This window comes from Hemibagrus wyckioides, linkage group LG05 (assembly GCF_019097595.1).
Source record: "Hemibagrus wyckioides isolate EC202008001 linkage group LG05, SWU_Hwy_1.0, whole genome shotgun sequence".
Lineage (NCBI taxonomy): Eukaryota > Metazoa > Chordata > Actinopteri > Siluriformes > Bagridae > Hemibagrus > Hemibagrus wyckioides.
In genome coordinates, this window is record NC_080714.1 from 13,097,623 (window position 1) to 13,116,211 (window position 18,589).

At 43.4% G+C, this 18,589-nt stretch overlaps 1 protein-coding gene across 1 annotated transcript; it reads left to right on the forward strand.

Annotated features, from left to right (window-relative positions):
• Window positions 1-540: 540 nt before the first annotated feature.
• Window positions 541-18,567, forward strand: LOC131352740 (uncharacterized). Its single transcript, XM_058389063.1, has 7 exons — window positions 541-584; window positions 1,547-1,644; window positions 1,822-1,968; window positions 2,095-2,213; window positions 2,349-2,485; window positions 2,565-2,658; window positions 18,322-18,567. The coding sequence occupies exons 1-7, from the start codon at window positions 577-579 to the stop codon at window positions 18,496-18,498; spliced, it is 780 nt and encodes a 259-aa protein (XP_058245046.1). The 5' UTR covers window positions 541-576; the 3' UTR covers window positions 18,499-18,567.
• Window positions 18,568-18,589: the final 22 nt, after the last annotated feature.

An 18,589-nucleotide genomic window follows, 5' to 3' on the forward strand; every position in this document is an offset into this window, starting at 1 on the left:
TAAAAGTCTTACTATTCATTCTCATAATATTCACCTCTGTTTTTGGCTTAGATCATTTTGCTACGTTTTTTTGCATATTACAGAGATCCCTTTCTAATGTTAACTTGAGAACTAAGTTAGGCCAGGTTAGAACTAAGTTAGACTAAGTTTTAAAGCAAATAGCTAACACATAAATTACGAATGTTAATTGACATCAGTCAATAAGCTGGCAGCCTTTTAAATGTTTGTTCACTAAACTTTTGTGACGAGCGGCTCGAGTTGTGCACCACATGTACTTGACTCGGTATAGAGTTAACGTTTGCCGTAATTGGATTGCTGGAGGCCATTTTGTTGTGTATTATCCCTTTTCGGACAATAATTGTTTCTCATAGGAACGTAAGCTATTTTCAGCATTTACAGGGGCTATTCGGCGATTTATTGCCGTCTGAATCAAGAATATCGGCGTTTAAAATTAAAATTCACTGTTTTAATCATTTCTGACCACTGCTGAACACCGTACGATAATGTGTTTCTCCACTAACTGTTCTCTTCCCAAAGTTTCGTTCGGGTTTAGATGAGAACGTGTGCTTCTGCTGGATGGTAAAGTAAGTTTAAAAGTCTTACTATTCATTCTCATAATATTCACCTCTGATTTTAGCTCAGATCATTTTGCCACGTTTTTTATAATATTACAGAGATTGCTTTCTCATGTTAATGTGAGAACTTGGTTATCTTGAAAGCAAATAACTAACATATAGATTACAAACGGTAATTGACACAAGTTAAACTAGCTAGCTGCTTATTAAATGTTTGTTCACTAAACTTTTGTGACGAGCAGCTCGAGTTGTGCACCACATGTACTTGACTCGGTATAGAGTTAATGTTAGTCGTAATTGGATTGCTGGAGACCATTTTGTTGTGTATTATCCCTTTTCGGACAATAACTGTTTCTCATAGGAACTTAAGCTATTTTCAGCATTTACAGGGGCTATTCGATGATTTATTGCCGTCTGAATCAAGAATATCTGCGTTTAAAATAAAAATTCACTGTTTGAATCCTTTTTGACCACTGCTGAACACTGTACGATAACTGTTGCTTCACTGTATTTGCATGCATTTGTAATATGTACATTTTTATTACTGAAATGCTGGGAAGTATTTACAAGTACAATATTTTATCATGAATTTATATGTATTGTTCCAAGAATAGCCTATTAGATTATTACATGTGAGCAGCGCGTTCCCTGGTTGTAGGATCATAGAACTCATTCCTCCTCTGTAAATAAATCACCATCTGAATGCATGAGATTCATCACTGAGGTGCCATGCAGATTTATTTCACATGAAAAACAAATACCATCCGAATAGAGCTACTGAGCACCCTGCCTTAACAGAACTATTGGACAGTTATCACATATTAAAAATGTGTGAACAAAGTCATGTCAAAGAACAACATGAACAAAGTCATGTTGTTCATGTTGTGTAGTGCACTAATGAATGTTCCTTTCTTCATCTGACTTTGAGTGTTATCACCTTATGTTTAACTTTGTCTTTTTGGTTCCTTCAGGATGCAAACCAACAATGTTGTCAGAGTGAAGTTCAAAGACAGCAAGAAATATATTTTTTCTTCAAAACCTTTTACATTTCAATCGTTTTTGGAATGTGGTAAGAGATAAATTTTAACATTGTTAATATATTTAATACTTTTCCCTTAAAAATTATTTTAATAGTAATATATTAAGTGTATGATTGTATATTATGGGGTTGAAAAATAACTGTTCAATAACAGTTCCATTGGCATTGCTGGCCTTTGTCAATTAGCCATTGATTGTCTCCCTTCAGTTGCCAAGAAATTTGATCTTCCTACAATGGATGTTAAAGTCTTTGATGACTCGAAGACAGAAGTTGATGAGGAAGCATTCGAATATCTGCTGACGCGACCAGATCTTGGTGTCCTAGAAATTTTCATACCAGGCACAAACTTTGATGGTAAATTGTTTGACATGCTTATCAAATTTTGTGTTTATTCTCAGCAATATTCTCCAATTCACTGATTTGTATAGTCTAATATGGCTATTGGAATAATTCTTAATATTGATATGGTTTATATTGAAGATACTTTAAGCTCAAGCTCATTAGGAGATACTGAGGGCACGTTAGAGTCTGATGACACAGTAGTGTTGATTAGAAGTCCTCCTGAAAAAAATCAAGCTGAGGAATGTCGTCTTGCCCAAGTAAGGATCACCAATCTTGCCTCTGAATTACATCTATTTAGAATGACTTAAAAATTAAAGATATTTGGAACTATATACACTTGTCAGTTGTTAATTTATCATCTTTGCCCAATATTGCATCATTCCCCCCTCCAGATGATCGAAGATATACTAAAGAGCAGCCCTGGAGGTGATAAGGTCATAAACGAATACGCTCGCACCAACGGTCTGTCAGATGCCCAAAGACGTGACATGGTGAAAATCTTGGTAGCACATTTGACAAATGAACATGGGTAGGTTGTTCAAACAGTAATTTATAAATTGATGTTTATGATATTATGGGTTATAATTGGTTTTGGTTTGTGTGTGTAGAACAAGCCCTTCACGACGTTTGAAGGAAGAATATGCAATGGGAATCATCTCCCGATTCCCATACTTGGCTGACCCCAGGAGCAAGCTTGGATATGTAAGTAGCTATTGCCTCTCAATCTTTTTGATTTACAGGAGGAGGAGACACTCTGTACAGTGAGGAAAAAATTAATTTGATCCCCTGCTGATTTTGTACGTTTGCCCACTGACAAAGAAATGATCAGTCTGTAATTTTAATGGTAGGTTTATCTGAACAATGAGAGACAGAATAACAAAAAAAAAATCCAGAAAAACACATTTCAAAAAAGTTGATTTGATTTGCATTTTATTGAGTGAAAAAAGTATTTGACCCCTTTGCAAAACATGACTTAGTACTTGGTGGCAAACCCTTGTTGGCGAACACAGACGTCAGACATTTCTTGTAGTTGGCCACCAGGTTTGCACACATCTCACATCTCAAGGAATTTGGGCCCACTCCTCTTTGCAGATCCTCTCCAAGTCATTAAGGTTTTGTGGCTGACCCTTGTGGGAGATAATTTTGTAATTAAGGATATATGTATGAAGTGTGTATATGATGTTGTGTGAAATAACCAGGGGACAGCAAGAGTGAGTTCTCAGGTGAAGTTTATTCGTTAGATCGTTTGAGCTTAAGAACAATATAGGGTTTAACGCGGCATGTAGCTCTGTCGCGGGCCTTGCATGTAGGCTGCAAGGGCTTTGAGGTGCAAGTAGCAGCTGTATCAATGATGTCAGTCTGGCAAGCTTTCTCAGCGGTACCAGGCTTCCCAAATTTGGACCAATCAATGGCAGAGATGCACCCTAGATTATCATGGCCCATCTTTGCTCCACTGGTACCTTGAGCGGCAGTGATCTCATTATGAAGTAAACGTAGCGTGTGCTGGACGGCGATGGTGGTACCAGGTGAAATATCTAGATTACATATGTAGAAGACAACAGATAAATCAGAAAGCTGTGAAATGTAGGGCGTAATGTGAAAAAAGAGTAAAGAAGGGTGTTGGCCCCTGAAGAACTGAGAACTTACCCATGCTGTCTCCTGAGGAAGAATGAGGTGTTGGAGAGAGTGAGGCCGAAGACAATCCCACTGGTGGGGGCGGAAACGCCCAATTTTTTAATATAATAATTCAGGAAAGTTTAATTATAATGGTATTCGAGAAGGTGTAAATTCAAAGATAATGGTGTAAAAAAGAATCTAAAAGGTCCAAAAAGAAAATGGGTGGGATTGTCTTGGCAAAGAACCAGTGATGTGTTACATTTGGAGAGATAAGGAAAATGTATATAAAGGCTGTAGTTGGAGTTCCCCTTCCAGAGGTTGTTGGGACGTTCATGCGTGAGCATCTCAATTCTTGTATCAGCGCTGATTGCAAATAAAATCTCTTATCTGCATTCATCTAGTCTGCTTGATTGGCTTATTTAGTTAGGAGTCCTAATTAATTGAGAGTCTCGCTCAGACTGAGCTGTCGGGTCAGTGTGGAGCTGGAGTCAGATCTTTGTAGTAAGTGCAGTAGAATTTTTATTCCACATTGTTTTGGTGACCCCGACGTGATTTCAAAGAAAACGTGATTGGCACGGAGAGAACAGCAGAGCCCCGGACTCGGGACCAGAGGTTGCGGCCGCCACCCACGGACCAGATGTCAGATGTATGAATGTGTAAAGGCCTGTATGATCGAAAGTCCTGGTGGGTTCCAGGTGGTATGAGAGAAATTCCTGTGAAAAAGACCTTATTTGGACGCAAACGGAGCATTTAGTAGCAGAACAGTAAGTTTTGTGAACGTGAACACCGTCACTGGAAAAAGAAAAATAAGTGTTAAGTAGCAGGTGGTAAAAGAGAAGAGTAAAAATTCCTGGATCCGGGTGGTAGTGAAAGGAATAAGAAATAAAAGAGAGAAACGTAGTGAAATTCCCGGATCCAGGTGTATGAGTAAAAAGAGATAAAGAGAATATGAAGAGAAAAAGCGCTGAATAGAAAAGTCCTGGATCCAGGCGGTAGAGAAAAAAGGAAGGAAAAAAAGAAAAAAAAGAGAGGCCTGCTGTCTGTCTTTATCTGTTGTCTGTCTCGATTGTGTTGGCTATAGCGTGTGGGTGTATTGAGTGCGGGGAGTTGTGTGAGCGTGAGTGCATGAGAAAAATAAATGGCGATTGAATGTGCGCACTGTAAATAACAGTGTATTAACTCTGTTGTCTACTAACATCATTGCTGTGAGGATATAGAAAAGCCAGCGTATACTTGCATGAACAGCGATACGGAATGTGATATATGAAAAAGTGGGGGTAATTGGACTGAAGTTGAAAAGAAACTGTGACAGAGTGGGAAATAAAGCAGAAGCTTTTGCGAGATTAGAGCAATTGCTATGCATGGATGTAATCATACTAAGGTTTGATATATATGTTTTAGAGGTGCACTACGTGAGAAATGAGGGGAAAGTAAGGGTAATGATGGTATGGACCAGAATAGTTTTTAGAATAAATCTTATAGTGAAGCGGGCGTCCACATACCGTAAGTAAGGGCCTAATCCCAAGCGTGAGCAAATATTTCATCTCATACCATTGTGTGTCCAATTAGTTGTAAAATACATGTATCTGTTGAAAGTATAATTGCTCTGCCTCCTACTTATGTGAAAATGCGTGGTTTGACATCCATGGGGTCCATGTGAAGATATAGCACACTTTGGGACACTACTGCTCCCGAATGGTGGAAGTGTTTGTATCAGCATACACGGGACGGCATCGTGTGAGTGCTTACTTCACCGTTCCGGAGGAGTTAAGTGAGGAAATTCCTAATATTATTATTGAAAGAGTAGAGACTCGCGGATTAGGGTTACGTCTTAGCAGTCCACTGCCCTTCAAATGAATTGGCTATAGGTTTCCAAACAGGTTTGAAAGGGATTTTGCAGAGGCAGCCCTAGAGTTATTGAGGAAGGAAGCAGGAAAACTTCTGGTTAGGGTCAATTTAATGTGGCCCATGACCTCAAGAGGTCCTCAATATACGGAAGTTTGTATTAGGGTGTGGAAGTTGGGACAGGATCGCAGACTGTGGAGGTGCTTCATTGCAGGAAGTTTAACAGTGGACCCACAGGTGATGATGAAGAACTAAGAACAGGGGAGTGTGTGTGTGTGTGCGAAAAGATTGAGTACCTTCCAGAGTATTGGAGAGGTGTGTGTGTGTGTATGCGGGGGCACTGTGCCAAGAGAGAGAGTGTGAGGACGGAGACCTCCCCGCTGGAAGGAGGAATTTCACACAGAATAAGTGAGGGAAAAGAGTTGTATATATGAACAGGCTGAAGAATTCAGCGGTTGGAGATACGTTTTGTGGATTTGGAACGAAAGCAAAAGTAACTAAAAGCAGGCTTAGCGAGGGATGGGTATTGTATAATCAGCAGAGGGGAATATTCAGAAAGAATCCACCTAAAACTTGGTTTTGTATTCTATTGGGCCATTCAGTGAACTGTAAAAAGTGTGACCCAGATAATGCAACATTACCTTTATTGAAGCACTGAACTATCATACTGACACCACATATTGCATACGCACTGCTGTTTTCTTCAGTTGTATGGCCTTTCGCCGAGACTTAGAGATAGAAACAAGGGGAATACGCACACACTTTTGGGATGAGCGGACATACAAAGATAGAGAGGGAGTAGAGCACTGGCAGCCAGAAGATTTGATTAGGGACAAATTGTGGGTCCTGTCAAAGTTTGATGGGTTGTATACTACAGAGAACTTTTCCTGACTTAGACTGGTATGAAGCCCTGAGGAGGATTTGGAGGCCCAAGTTATTGAGTCCTATATTGAGGGCACTAGTTGACACTCCTGAGCCCAGCAGCATAGCCATCCCTATATTTGACTTTATCAGTGACCCATATAAGGAGGACAACAAACCCCTAGTAGAGTTATCCCAGCCCAGACCAAGCCAGTCCAACTATTGTTCGGGATTGACAGCAACAGTGTCAGTAGAACCTCAACTTGTACATTGGGAAAGAGGTTTTGCAACGTCAGTGCTGATTGATAAGATCAACGCACTTGGTGAGAAGATAAGAAAGAATCCAGTGAGGCCGAGCTTGACAGTAAAACGAATTAACGTCGCACTGACGTGGTCAGAAGGACACAGGAACCCAGGAGAGAGAAGTAACGCACACAGGGCACAACAGGGGTGCATCATGAGTGAAGGGAGGAGCCAGCCTACACCAGTTGACATCATAATAGCGCAACACAAACCTGATGAGAAGTATGTCAGGAAATGTATGAGAAAATGGCATGACAGAACCCAGGGGACATTACAGTGGCCAGTGGAAGGAACATTCGATGAAAAAGCCTGCTCAGAAGTGAGAGAAATGCTGAGACACTGGAAACCAAGTAAAGATGATGACAAATCCAGGGGAAAAAAGTACAGGCGATTGGAGATTCTGGAATGGTTTATGAGAGAAGGAAAAAAGATCAGAGAAGTGGAAGAAGCGGTGAAACAAGCAATAAAGAAAGAAGAAGAGTGGAGCAGAGAAGAGAGAGAAGCAGAAAGACCACCACCAATCTACTGTCCACCACCCACCTACAACGAGCAAGCCGCAGGCGGGGGACAAGTGGGAGTTTATCCAACCTTAGCGGACTGCTACGTTGATTGGACAGGGTGGGAAGACGTGGAAATATCAGTGGAAAACCCAATCAAAGGAAAAATTAGAAGGAACAGAGAGACAGGGGGAGATCACAGTGAAGATGGAGAAGGAGAGGCGGAGGGGATACTTCAAAAAGCAAAGAAAGAGAGTGAAGAGTACTTGCAAAGAGGAAAGGAACTTAAATTCACACACTCAACACCAGTGGGAGATAGTGCTGAGAGATACACCCCAATGTGTGCGAGAGGGCCTACAGCGCCCCCTACGCTCCTGGAGGAATGGGAAAGAGACGAACTAACAGAAGAGAGACAGAGTATATATAATCAACCACGAACAGAGAAGGCAACAGAGTCACCGGACAAACGACCATGTGTTGAACACTGGCAAGAAGATCCAGAGAGACAAGTCAGAGGCATACTGTATATTGAGCCACGAGAAGATGCATTAAAGAGACAGAGAGACATCAGAGAGCAGCAGGTGAAGGATAGCATTTGCAACTTCACGCAGCAGCTAGATGACTTAGAGGGGCGACTACAAAACTCAGTCACAGCATTAGGGGAACATCTGGAACGGGAACGCACACGACCAAGAGCCCTGAGAGAAAAGAAGTCATTAAGAGCGCCACAGAGATATGGATTCGAGGAAGCGGAGGAGGTTCAAATGAACCCACTGGTGACAAAAGGGAGAGATGTGCAATATGTCCCATGGACATTTATGGATATGGTAGGATTAAGCTCGCAGCTACCTGAGATGTGTAATGGAGGGCAGAGGTGGATCACAAAGTTTGAAGAGAAAACAGCAGGACATACCTTGTCAATAGGAGATGTGAAAGCCATTTTGGCCCAAACAATAGGGAAAGCAAAGACAGCTGAAATACTGGATGAGGCAGGGCTGAAAGGAGCAATGGATCTACCAGGCTGGGATGCTATAGCTCTGGGGACATGGAGAAATAGGCTGTGGAATGAGATAAGGAAGACCTACCCCACAAAAATGGACCCAGGGCAACTGGAACACATGATCCTGAAGGAAGATGAGAATGTAGTAAAATTCATTCATGATTACCAGAATAAATGGAAGGAGGAGACGGGTGGAACATGGGATGAGACAGACACAAGCAAGGGACTGTTTAAATTGATGCTGAAGAAATGTCTGCCAGAACAAGTTCAATCTTCATTAGATGAGGTGGTCGGCCTAAACTCCATGCCTTGGGACACATACAAAGCACACGTAATACATTATGTGGAGCAGTACAGAAAGAAACAAAAGGACGAGAAAACAACCTCAGAAGCCCTACTGACACAGCTATACAAAACACAGCTTGGAGAGTTGACTAGAGCCAGACAGAAAGAAAAGGAGAAAGAAAAGGTAGGAAAGATACAAGCTGCAGTAGTCATTCCAGCAGGCCAAGAACTTGTACAGAATAATCAAATGCTGCCACAACAAGGACAAACACAGCAGCAGCCACAAATGATGCAACAACCGCAGGTGGTAGCACCAAATTCGCAACAACAACAGAACAGTCAAATGTACCCAATGGCTCAACCCATCAATGTCCACATTGGCGGTGCTCAAGGAAGATTCAGAGGGCGGCCAATGAGGGGTCGTTGGCAAGGGAGAAGACAGCCATGGGAAAGGTGGGGATCACCACAGCAAGGTTATGCACCGCAGAGCCCTGGAGGGCCCCAAGGACTGAGTTATGCACAGGCGCCCCCTAGTCCTCAATACCAGCAGCCGCAGCAACCACTAGAGTGCTGGGGCTGCGGAGGGAGTGGGCACATGAGAAGAGACTGCCCAAATGTGTATCAGCCCCAGATAGGCCCGGGATTGGGGCCTGCACCAAATTGGAGTTGAAGCGGCCCTGAGAAGCCAGAGGGGGAGAATATGCAGTATGCCACCACACTGCATCCACAACAAGAACCAACTGTCATGGTAACACTCAATAATGAGCGTCCTTTTCCATTCATGATTGACACAGGTGCCACATATTCATGCATAGGACGCAAAGGCTCGAATCTCCCTCTCGCTCGGAAGACCATAAAAACTACAGGCTTCTCAGGGGTCTCACAGATCTCACAGAGCCTCAGATACTAACATTAGAAGACACCACCATTTTGGCACCGCTTTTGTATTCACCCGCTACACCAGTCAATCTATTGGAACGAGATCTCCTATGTAAATTTAAGGCCAGAATACAATGCAGTCCTACAGGTCTCTGGGTAACATTCCCAGACAGAACCATAGCAGAACAATATCTCATGGTGGAGGCGCAGACAGACATGGAGTGTCACACAGTGTATTGGCTACAGAATGACAATCCTAGAATATCAGAGTTGCATGCCAGCTATTTGCAGTGGAAACCATGGATACAGGCCATGCGGCCGGATTACACTGAACCCAGGAGCCCACTACACTGTACCATGTGTTTTGACCCAGACAGTACCAATGAAGAATATGCAACACTGTGTCGGATATGTTGGAAGGAAAAATGTTTGATGTAGTTACGACAGACATCTATGTAGGACCTCAAGGGGTGGCAGCGCCAGTTCAGCTACCCAACAACTTGAAGAGCTGGTTCCAGATAACAAACTCAATACCCCATGTCACACTGATGGTAGCAGGAGGCCATGAATCAAAGGACCTGGGACCAATGCTCAAAGAAACTAGCCAGGTGCCGGAATGGAAACCAACCATCAATCAGTACATGCATACCTCACCGGACGGAAAGTTTATGCGCATTTCTCACAAAGGCACAGACACTTTAAGAGCCACACAAACCTTGATAGAAAAGAAAATGTCATCTATCCATCAGCTACCGCTATCAGAAGACAAAAACTCCACAACAGATAAACAGTTGGATACAGAGACAAAAGAGCTGTTAGCCACAATCCCAAGCGTGCTCTGGACACAGCATTCAACAGACGTAGGGCTCATAAAATCAGCAGGACAGGTCTTAATAAAACTTAAGCCTAATGTCAGGTACCCGTATCAGAAACAATATCCGCTAACACCACAGGCCCAGGCAGGGATAGGGCCCACGCTTGAGGGATTATTAGAGGCAGGAGTTTTAATACCAACACAAAGTCGCTGCAACACTCCGATATTCTCGGTCAGAAAACCTAACTCAGATAAATGGCGACTTGTACATGATTTACGTGCCATTAATCATATTGTTGAGGCAGAAGCACCAGTAGTTCCAGATCCACATATGTTGCTCTCCAACATTCCAGGTGATACTAAGTGGTACACGGTCATTGATTTGTGTTCAGCATTTTTCAGTATTCCACTGCATCCAGATTCACAACATATGTTTGCGTTCACGTATAATGGCCAACAGTACACATACACAAGATTGCCTCAGGGCTATTGTGAAAGCCCATCGATCTTTAATCGAATAGTAGCTAGGGATCTAGCTTCATTGCATATTGACAGTCTTCTCCTGACATATGTTGATGACATCTTGATTTGTAGCCCAACCAAAGAGCAGTGTAGGGCAGACTCCCTAAAAGTATTGAGACTTCTGGCAGAAAATGGACACAAGGTAAGCAAGGAAAAATTGCAGTTCTGCAAACAGGAAGTAGAATATCTAGGAAGAGTTTTGCATGGCACCAGTCGTAAGCTGTCTCCTACGCATTTAGAGGCGGTCCGTAAAGCTCCTAAACCACAAACGGTTGGTCAGATGTTGTCATTCCTGGGTATGGTTGGTTACAGCAGACAGTGGATAGTAGATTTTGCATAGAAGGTGGCTCCACTCCGTGCGTTGATAAAAGCAGCTGATCAGAAGAAAGCTGCATTGGTTTGGACGACGGAGGCCGTTGCAGCTTTCGAAATGTTGAAAGAGGATCTCTGTACAGCACCAGCGCATGCACGGAAAACGGGTTATGATGTGATTCTCTCCTCACCAGAGTTGACCATTCAAAGATGCCAGACAGTTAACCCAGCCGATAGAATGATGACCCCATTGGATGGTGAACCACACGATTGTCAGCTAACATCAGCTACTTACTCAAAAGCGCGTCAAGATCTTGAAAATCAGCCATTACCACATTCGGCTGTAACCCTTTTTGTTGATGGCTCATGCTTTAGAGGCCCGGATGGGAATTTAGCAGGTTATGCCATAGTAGCACCCAGTAATGATTTGACTAGCTTCGTTACCATTCAGTCTACGGTTGTTTCTCAACCATGTTCTGCACAATTCGCCGCAGCCTGTAAGCTAGCTACGGGTAAATCTTGTACTATTTTCACAGATTCACAATATGCTTATGGTGTGTGTCATTACTTCGGCCCCACATGGGCACAGAGAGGGTTATTAAGAGCAGATGGCTCTCCGGTAACGCATGGCATGGCCATAACTGATTTGTTGCATGCTATTACTCTGCCAGCTAAACTAGCCATCGTCAAATGTTCAGCACACAAAACAGATGGCTCCTTTGTCACTAGCAGAAACACAGCAGCAGATGAGGCAGCTAAATTAGCAGCGTTAGGACATACCAACATTATGCTAGTGACGGACTCTGAAGGTGATGACCACCCAGAAGCGGACTTAACCTCCTTAGCCGCAGCGCAAAATTCGGCCTCAGTGTATGAAATATCTAAGTGGATAAAAAGGGGGGCGGTTAAGAATGCACGTATAGGCGTATGGCGTGGTCCTCAGGGACATTTTGTAGCTCCTCTCTCAGTTCTCACATCATTGATTAATGATGCGCATGATTGAGCCATTGCGCAAGGGGGGAAGTGATCAAAAGAATTCAAAGAGCATGGTGGTCTCCTTATTTAGCCCAGATGGTTGATCACAGGTTAGCACATTGTGAAATATGCGCAGAATACAACAACAGGAAAAATTTTACTGCCCCTATAGGCCACATACCAGAGCCAGACGGACCATTCAGACATCTCATCATTGATTTCATGGATATGGCCGAGGTGAAGGAGAAGAAAAGATATGTCCTGGTGGTGGAGGACAGGTTTAGTAGATGGGTGGAAGCGCACCCAACAGCTAAAGCAGATGCAGATTCAGTGGCTAAATTTTTGTGTAGAGAGGTGATCCCAAGGGTTGGTATTCCTGATAAGATCAGCTCAGACAGTGGGACTCATTTTGTGAACAATGTGATTCAGAGAGTGTTCCAGTACTTAAGAATATGACACAGATTGGGTTGTGTCTGGAATGGAACATTGAAAGCGAAACTGGCAAAGATTTGTGAAGCTGGAAAACTAAATTGGGTGCAAGCTTTGCCATTAGCTCTAATGAGCATGAGAATGCAAACTAACCGAATGACGCATCTAACCCCGCATGAAATGCTTACTGGACGACCTATGCCTGTGCCTTATCTACGAGGACCCTACAAGGGTCCGTCACTAGAGCAGCTTGAAAATGAGCTTGGCAACTATGTGAAGCATCTAACTGAAATACACCGAGCTATATTCCAACAGGTAAAAGGTGCTACTGAGGGAAGGACGCAGGAAATTGACGAGGAGCTGAGGACCGTGAAGCCAGGAGACTGGGTGTATGTCAAGGTTTTCAAGAGGAGATGGAACGAGCCTAGACAAGTTGGGCCACTGAAAGTCGTCTTAGCAACTCCCACAGCCATAAAGGTCGAAGGTAAGACCGCTTGGTTTCATCTGAATCACTGTTGCAGAGCACCAGATCCAGGGGCTGGAGAGAGCCGTGAGAGAGCACAGGAACAGGAGCAGGACCCACTGATAAGGGAATTCAAGACACGAAGGCGTGATCCTGCTGTTCCTGCCTCACAACCCCCTTCAGTACAAGCACCCCACCCGCACGGCCAGGAACACCAACAGTGGGAGAGCCCTGTAGAACAAGAAGAAGAGGACGACCCGGGGGAAGGGCCTTCACACCACGATGTGGGGGATACAGGACCTGCCCATAGAACTAGAGCCTGTGCGCGGCGAGGACACTGAAAGAGAAGAGAGAGAGAGGGACGATGAGCAAGAAATAAATGACGAGGAAGGAAACTGTGATCGAATCAACAGAACAGATTGGGGCTTACTGGTACTTGTAATAATAGCACTGCTGTGTATAGGACTATGGATATACACACTTCTCCGAGTCTTTGGTGATAATGAACGAATGAATGATGAAACTAGGGGAATACACTATGCTGAGCAACCACCAACAACACTGCCCAGAGTACACAGACACGCTGCACAGTCGATAAGCCTTGTGAGCAGACTAGATCAGGAATTGTGGACAAACAACTTGTTTTACCAATGGCTAAGTTATACAGCACACGAAGCAGGAAACACCTCTTGCATAGTGTGCCATGACAGGACACCGTGAGCTCCCAGAGTTATTCCGACGAAAGGACCAGAGGGCTGTAACAGTACCAAGCACAACTTACGCCACCTATGCCCATTCGTCTGTCTTATGCATTCTATCTTGTGTGCATACGGCCCAACCAGGTTGAAGAAGTTGAACAGCACCTGCGAGTATGTGGAGATTGGGACTGAGGGACATCCGCCCACCAGAGTGAGCGCGCGTAAAGGACAGAGATACCCATTCTGTGTATGTAACGGATCACAAGTGTTTGTCGGCAACATTTCCAAAGTCTGTGATATGACGGCAGAGACAAAAGGACTGAAGGTTAAAGTATGGAGACAGAGAAGGGGATATATATCTGATCTGAATCAGCCTGACTTATCTAATGGGACCAGACCGCTAGCTGACATATTCTGGTACTGCGGATATAGTGTTGCTAGACAGACCCTGCCACCTGGATGGGCAGGGTGTTGTGCAGCAGTGGTGCTGACAGGAAAACTAACTGTGCTGCAGGAAAAAGAGAACTGTACCGGGTCTGCGAACCAGACGTGACGTGGGACAATTTGACAGGAGCAATGGGGTTTATGTAGACTGGAGAGGGGTTCCAGTAGGAGTCCCTGATGAACATGCCGCAATCGGCCGACCTGGAGCGGGAGCGTTGACCTTCTTCTTGCCATGGGCACAGATTGCTAAAAACGTGAGATGGATTAATTACATTTGGTACAATCAACAGAGATTCATGAACTATACGATACAAGCATTGGATTTGATTCAAGAACAACTACATGCAACATCTACCATGGCCTTACAGAACAGGCTTATCCTGGACACTATGAGAGCACCGGAAGAGGGGGTGTGCACTATGTTTGGGGATCAATGTTGTACTTACATTCCAATGCATACTGGTCCGGAAGGAAACCTAAGTAAGATACTGAGGCAGATGAAAGATCTTAGAGACGAGCATGTAGAGAACACATATAAGCCGACTTGATTGGTTATCCTGGTTGTTCTCCTCTAATTGGAGGGCCATCGTACTTAGGATAGGGACAATTGTAGGAGTGGTTCAGCTGATACTTGCAGTTCTGTTGTGTTGTGTAATCCCACTACTACGTTCCATGATCACACAAATGACGCACGCATTGTTTGGCCAATATGTTCAGATGACACATGAAATCGAGTCCCCGTTCAAACCCAGTGATGGCATTGATGAATTGGACTTGATAAAGATGATTGCATAATTAAGGGGGATTGGAGGCATATATGGAGACACTTATGGGGTAGGTTGTTGAAAAATGATTTGGGGGAGTGGGTACCAAATTCAGGATTGCTAGAATACCCTTTTATAGACAGACGTACATCAGTGAGGGAGATTTACGCAGACAGGATGTATATCACAGAGATACAAACAGTTGCATACACTCCGAGACAGACAGCGCAGTTACCCATCGTGATAGAACATGCACACTACAGTGTAGAGTGGCTACTCAATCTTGCATACAGGAGAAAGAGGAGGTTTGGAATATGGATAGGTGTACCTCTTAGAAAAAGGGTGGAGGTCATTACAGTCAAGTTAGGAGAGGATGTGTTGTGGACCAATGTTCCTAGACGTACAACAGAGCTGCTGAGATCCTTGCCATTTCAACCATCGGGCGGGGGCTAAATGATGTGCTAGTAACCTCTCCTTAGTCCCCCTACGGCCCCCTACGTGGCGCAAAGTCACATGGGCAGAAGAACAGCAGGGGACGTCATATGAAGGACGTTGGTCATATTATATCTGTGTGTCGTATTATATTGTATTCAAAAAAAAAGTCACTATTTTTAAGTCACTATTGTTTATGCCTGCATCACTGTTATCATTTACGTGTGTTTTAAAATAATACTGCTGGAAAAGTATAATCAACCTCTCATGCGGATCAATCCCGATGCCGAGTGTCAAATAAGTCAGAATCACTGGAGAAGTCTTGTAATGACCACTGAATGATTGATTGTTTACTCATTTATACATCTCAATGGCAGCTGCTGATTTCTGGTTAAAGGGAACATAATAAAATAATTTAGATTATTGGTCGTATGGGACATCACTAGTAGACATCACTGAATGTGTTATAAATGTAGAGTTAGATAATACTTAATGCGTGCACACTTGAAGCTCTCTGCAGGTACAAAGTTGGATAAGTAGGGTGATGAGATCTCCAGAATGACTGAGTACAGAGAGACTGAGGTTCTAATTTGGCTCATGGCAAAGATCCCAATAATACCCTACTGAAGAATCAAGAGGAGGCAGACCATCAAAACAAAGCCACACCAGAGTCAGAGGTGTTGGGCAAGGAAAAGCTGCTACCCAAAAAACACAGGGTACAGCCGGTGACCAGAGAAGAAGGCCGGTTAGCCAAAGACGGGTAAGATCTCACTGGGTGGGACAACCTAAGGCAGGCACGGTCGTGCTGCTGGTCACCGTGCGAAAAATGGAAACAACATGGATTGCATGTGCCAAGGTGAACACCTGGTGTGTGGGGTTGGGATCCAGGTAAGTATGAAATTGAATGACTGGAGTGAGAGAACAAATGGGGTTGGTAAGGACAAGACTGAAGAGAGCCAATGTAATGATACCTGCACGGAACTTGGAGTACTTATTACATTCCTTTTATATTCAAGAAGTATATAACCAAAATGCAATTGTTTACTAGCACAATGATTGTAGCAAATCACTGGAAACGAAATCATACGAGTATGTAATCCTTATGCTGAACTATTTACGTATACAATGCATGTACGCAAAGTGCCTGAACAAGTTGAATGTGTTGTGACTTGAGTCACAAAAGGGGGGAATGTGGGAGATTAATTAAGGATATATGTATGAAGTGTGTATTTGATGTTGTGTGAAATAACCAGGGGACAGCAAGAGTGAGTTCTCAGGTGAAGTTTATTCGTTAGATTGTTTGAGCTTAAGAACAATATAGGGTTTAACGCGGCATGTAGCTCTGTCGCGGGCCTTGCATGTAGGCTGCAAGGGCTTTGGAGAACTAGCAGCTGTATCAATGATGTCAGTCTGGCAGGCTTTCTCAGCGGTACCAGGCTTCCCAAATTTGGACCAATCAATGGCAGAGATGCACCCTAGATTATCATGGCCCATCTTCGCTCCACTGGTACCTTGAGCGGCAGTGATCTCATTATGAAGTAAACGTAGCGCGTGCTGGACGGCGATGGTGGTACCAGGTGAAATATCTAGATTACATATGTAGAAGACAACAGATAAATCAGAAAGCTGTGAAATGTAGGGCGTAATGTGAAAAAAGAGTAAAGAAGGGTGTTGGCCCCTGAAGAACTGAGAACTTACCCATGCTGTCTCCTGAGGAAGAATGAGGTGTTGGAGAGAGTGAGGCCGAAGACAATCCCACTGGTGGGGGCGGAAACGCCCAATTTTTTAATATAATAATTCAGGAAAGTTTAATTATAATGGTATTCGAGAAGGTGTAAATTCAAAGATAATGGTGTAAAAAAGAACCTAAAAGGTCCAAAAAGAAAATGGGTGGGATTGTCTTGGCAAAGAACCAGTGACATGTTACATTTGGAGATATAAGGAAAATGTATATAAAGGCTGTAGTTGGAGTTCCCCTTCCAGAGGTTGTTGGGCGGTCATGCGTGAGCATCTCAATTCTTGTATCAGCGCTGATTGCAAATAAAATCTCTTATCTGCATTCATCTAGTCTGCATGATTGGCTTATTTAGTTAGGAGTCCTAATTAATTGAGAGTCTCGCTCAGACTGAGCTGTCGGGATTTTCTATGGGATTAAGGTCTGGAGACTGGCTAGGCCACTAGAGGACCTTAATGTGCTTCTTTTTGAACCACTCCTTTGTTGCCTTGGCCGTGTGTTTTGGGTCATTGTCAGGTTGGAATATCCATCCATGACCCATTTTCAATGCCCTGGCTGAGGGAAGGAGGTTCTCACTCAAGATTTGACGGTACATGGCTCCATCCATCGTCCCTTTGATGTGGTGCGGTTGCCCTGCCCCCTTAGCAGAAAAACACCCGCCTGTACATGTGCTTTCTTTAGCAGGGAGACCTTGCGGGCGCTAGTATGATAGCGTAGTGTGTTACCAATTGTTTTCTTGGTGACTATGGTCCCAGCTGCCTTGAGATCATTAATAAAATCCTCCAGTGTAATTCTGGGCTGATTCCTCGCCGTTCTCATGATCATTGAAACTCCATGAGGTGAGATCTTGCATGGAGCACCAGATCGAGGAAGATTGACGGTCCTTTTGTGTTTCTTCCATTTGGGAATAATCGCACCAACTGTTGTCACCTTCTCACCAAGCTGCTTGGCATTCCAGCCTTGTGTAGGTCTACAATCTTGTCCCTGACATCCATGGACAGCTCTTTGGTCTTGGCCATGATGGAGAGTTTGGAATCTGATTGATTGCTTCCTTCTGTGGACAGGTGTCTTTCATACAGTTAACAAGATGAGACTAAGAGCACTCCCCGAGAGTGCTCCTACTGTAATCTCAGCTCGTTACCTTTATAAAAGACACCTGGGAGCCAGAAATCTTTCTGATTGATAGAGGATCAAATACTTTTTTCACTCATTAAAATGCAAATCAATGTAGAACTTTTCTGAAATGCGTTTTTCTGGATTTTTTTGTTGTTATTCTGCCTCTCACTGTTCAAATACACCTACCATTAAAATTAGAGACTGATCATTTCTTTGTCAGTGGGCAAACGTACAGAATCAGCAGGGGATCAAATAATTTTTTCCCTCACTGTATATTGCAGAGTAAAGACTATCTACATTATAACTGATATGGCATTTATTGCCTTAATCAGTTAATGTATAACTACTAGGTCTGTGTATTGTTCTGGTCATAGGAGCATTATTACAATGGAGAAGATGGAAGTGAATATTTGGCATGGAGAATCAAAACTCTGCAGAAAGAAGCATCAGAGGGACGGATGAAGCGCCCACGGCAACCACAAACAGGTGCAAGATTTGATGTTAAGTCAATGCTTTTATTAGCTTGGCTAATATTTATTAGGTTTGATTAACTTTTTCTTATTTTCAAATGAATATACAACTTGCTTTTTTAACTCATCTTAACATTTGTCTCTTTTAACATTTGTCTTTGAAGTATTCTTT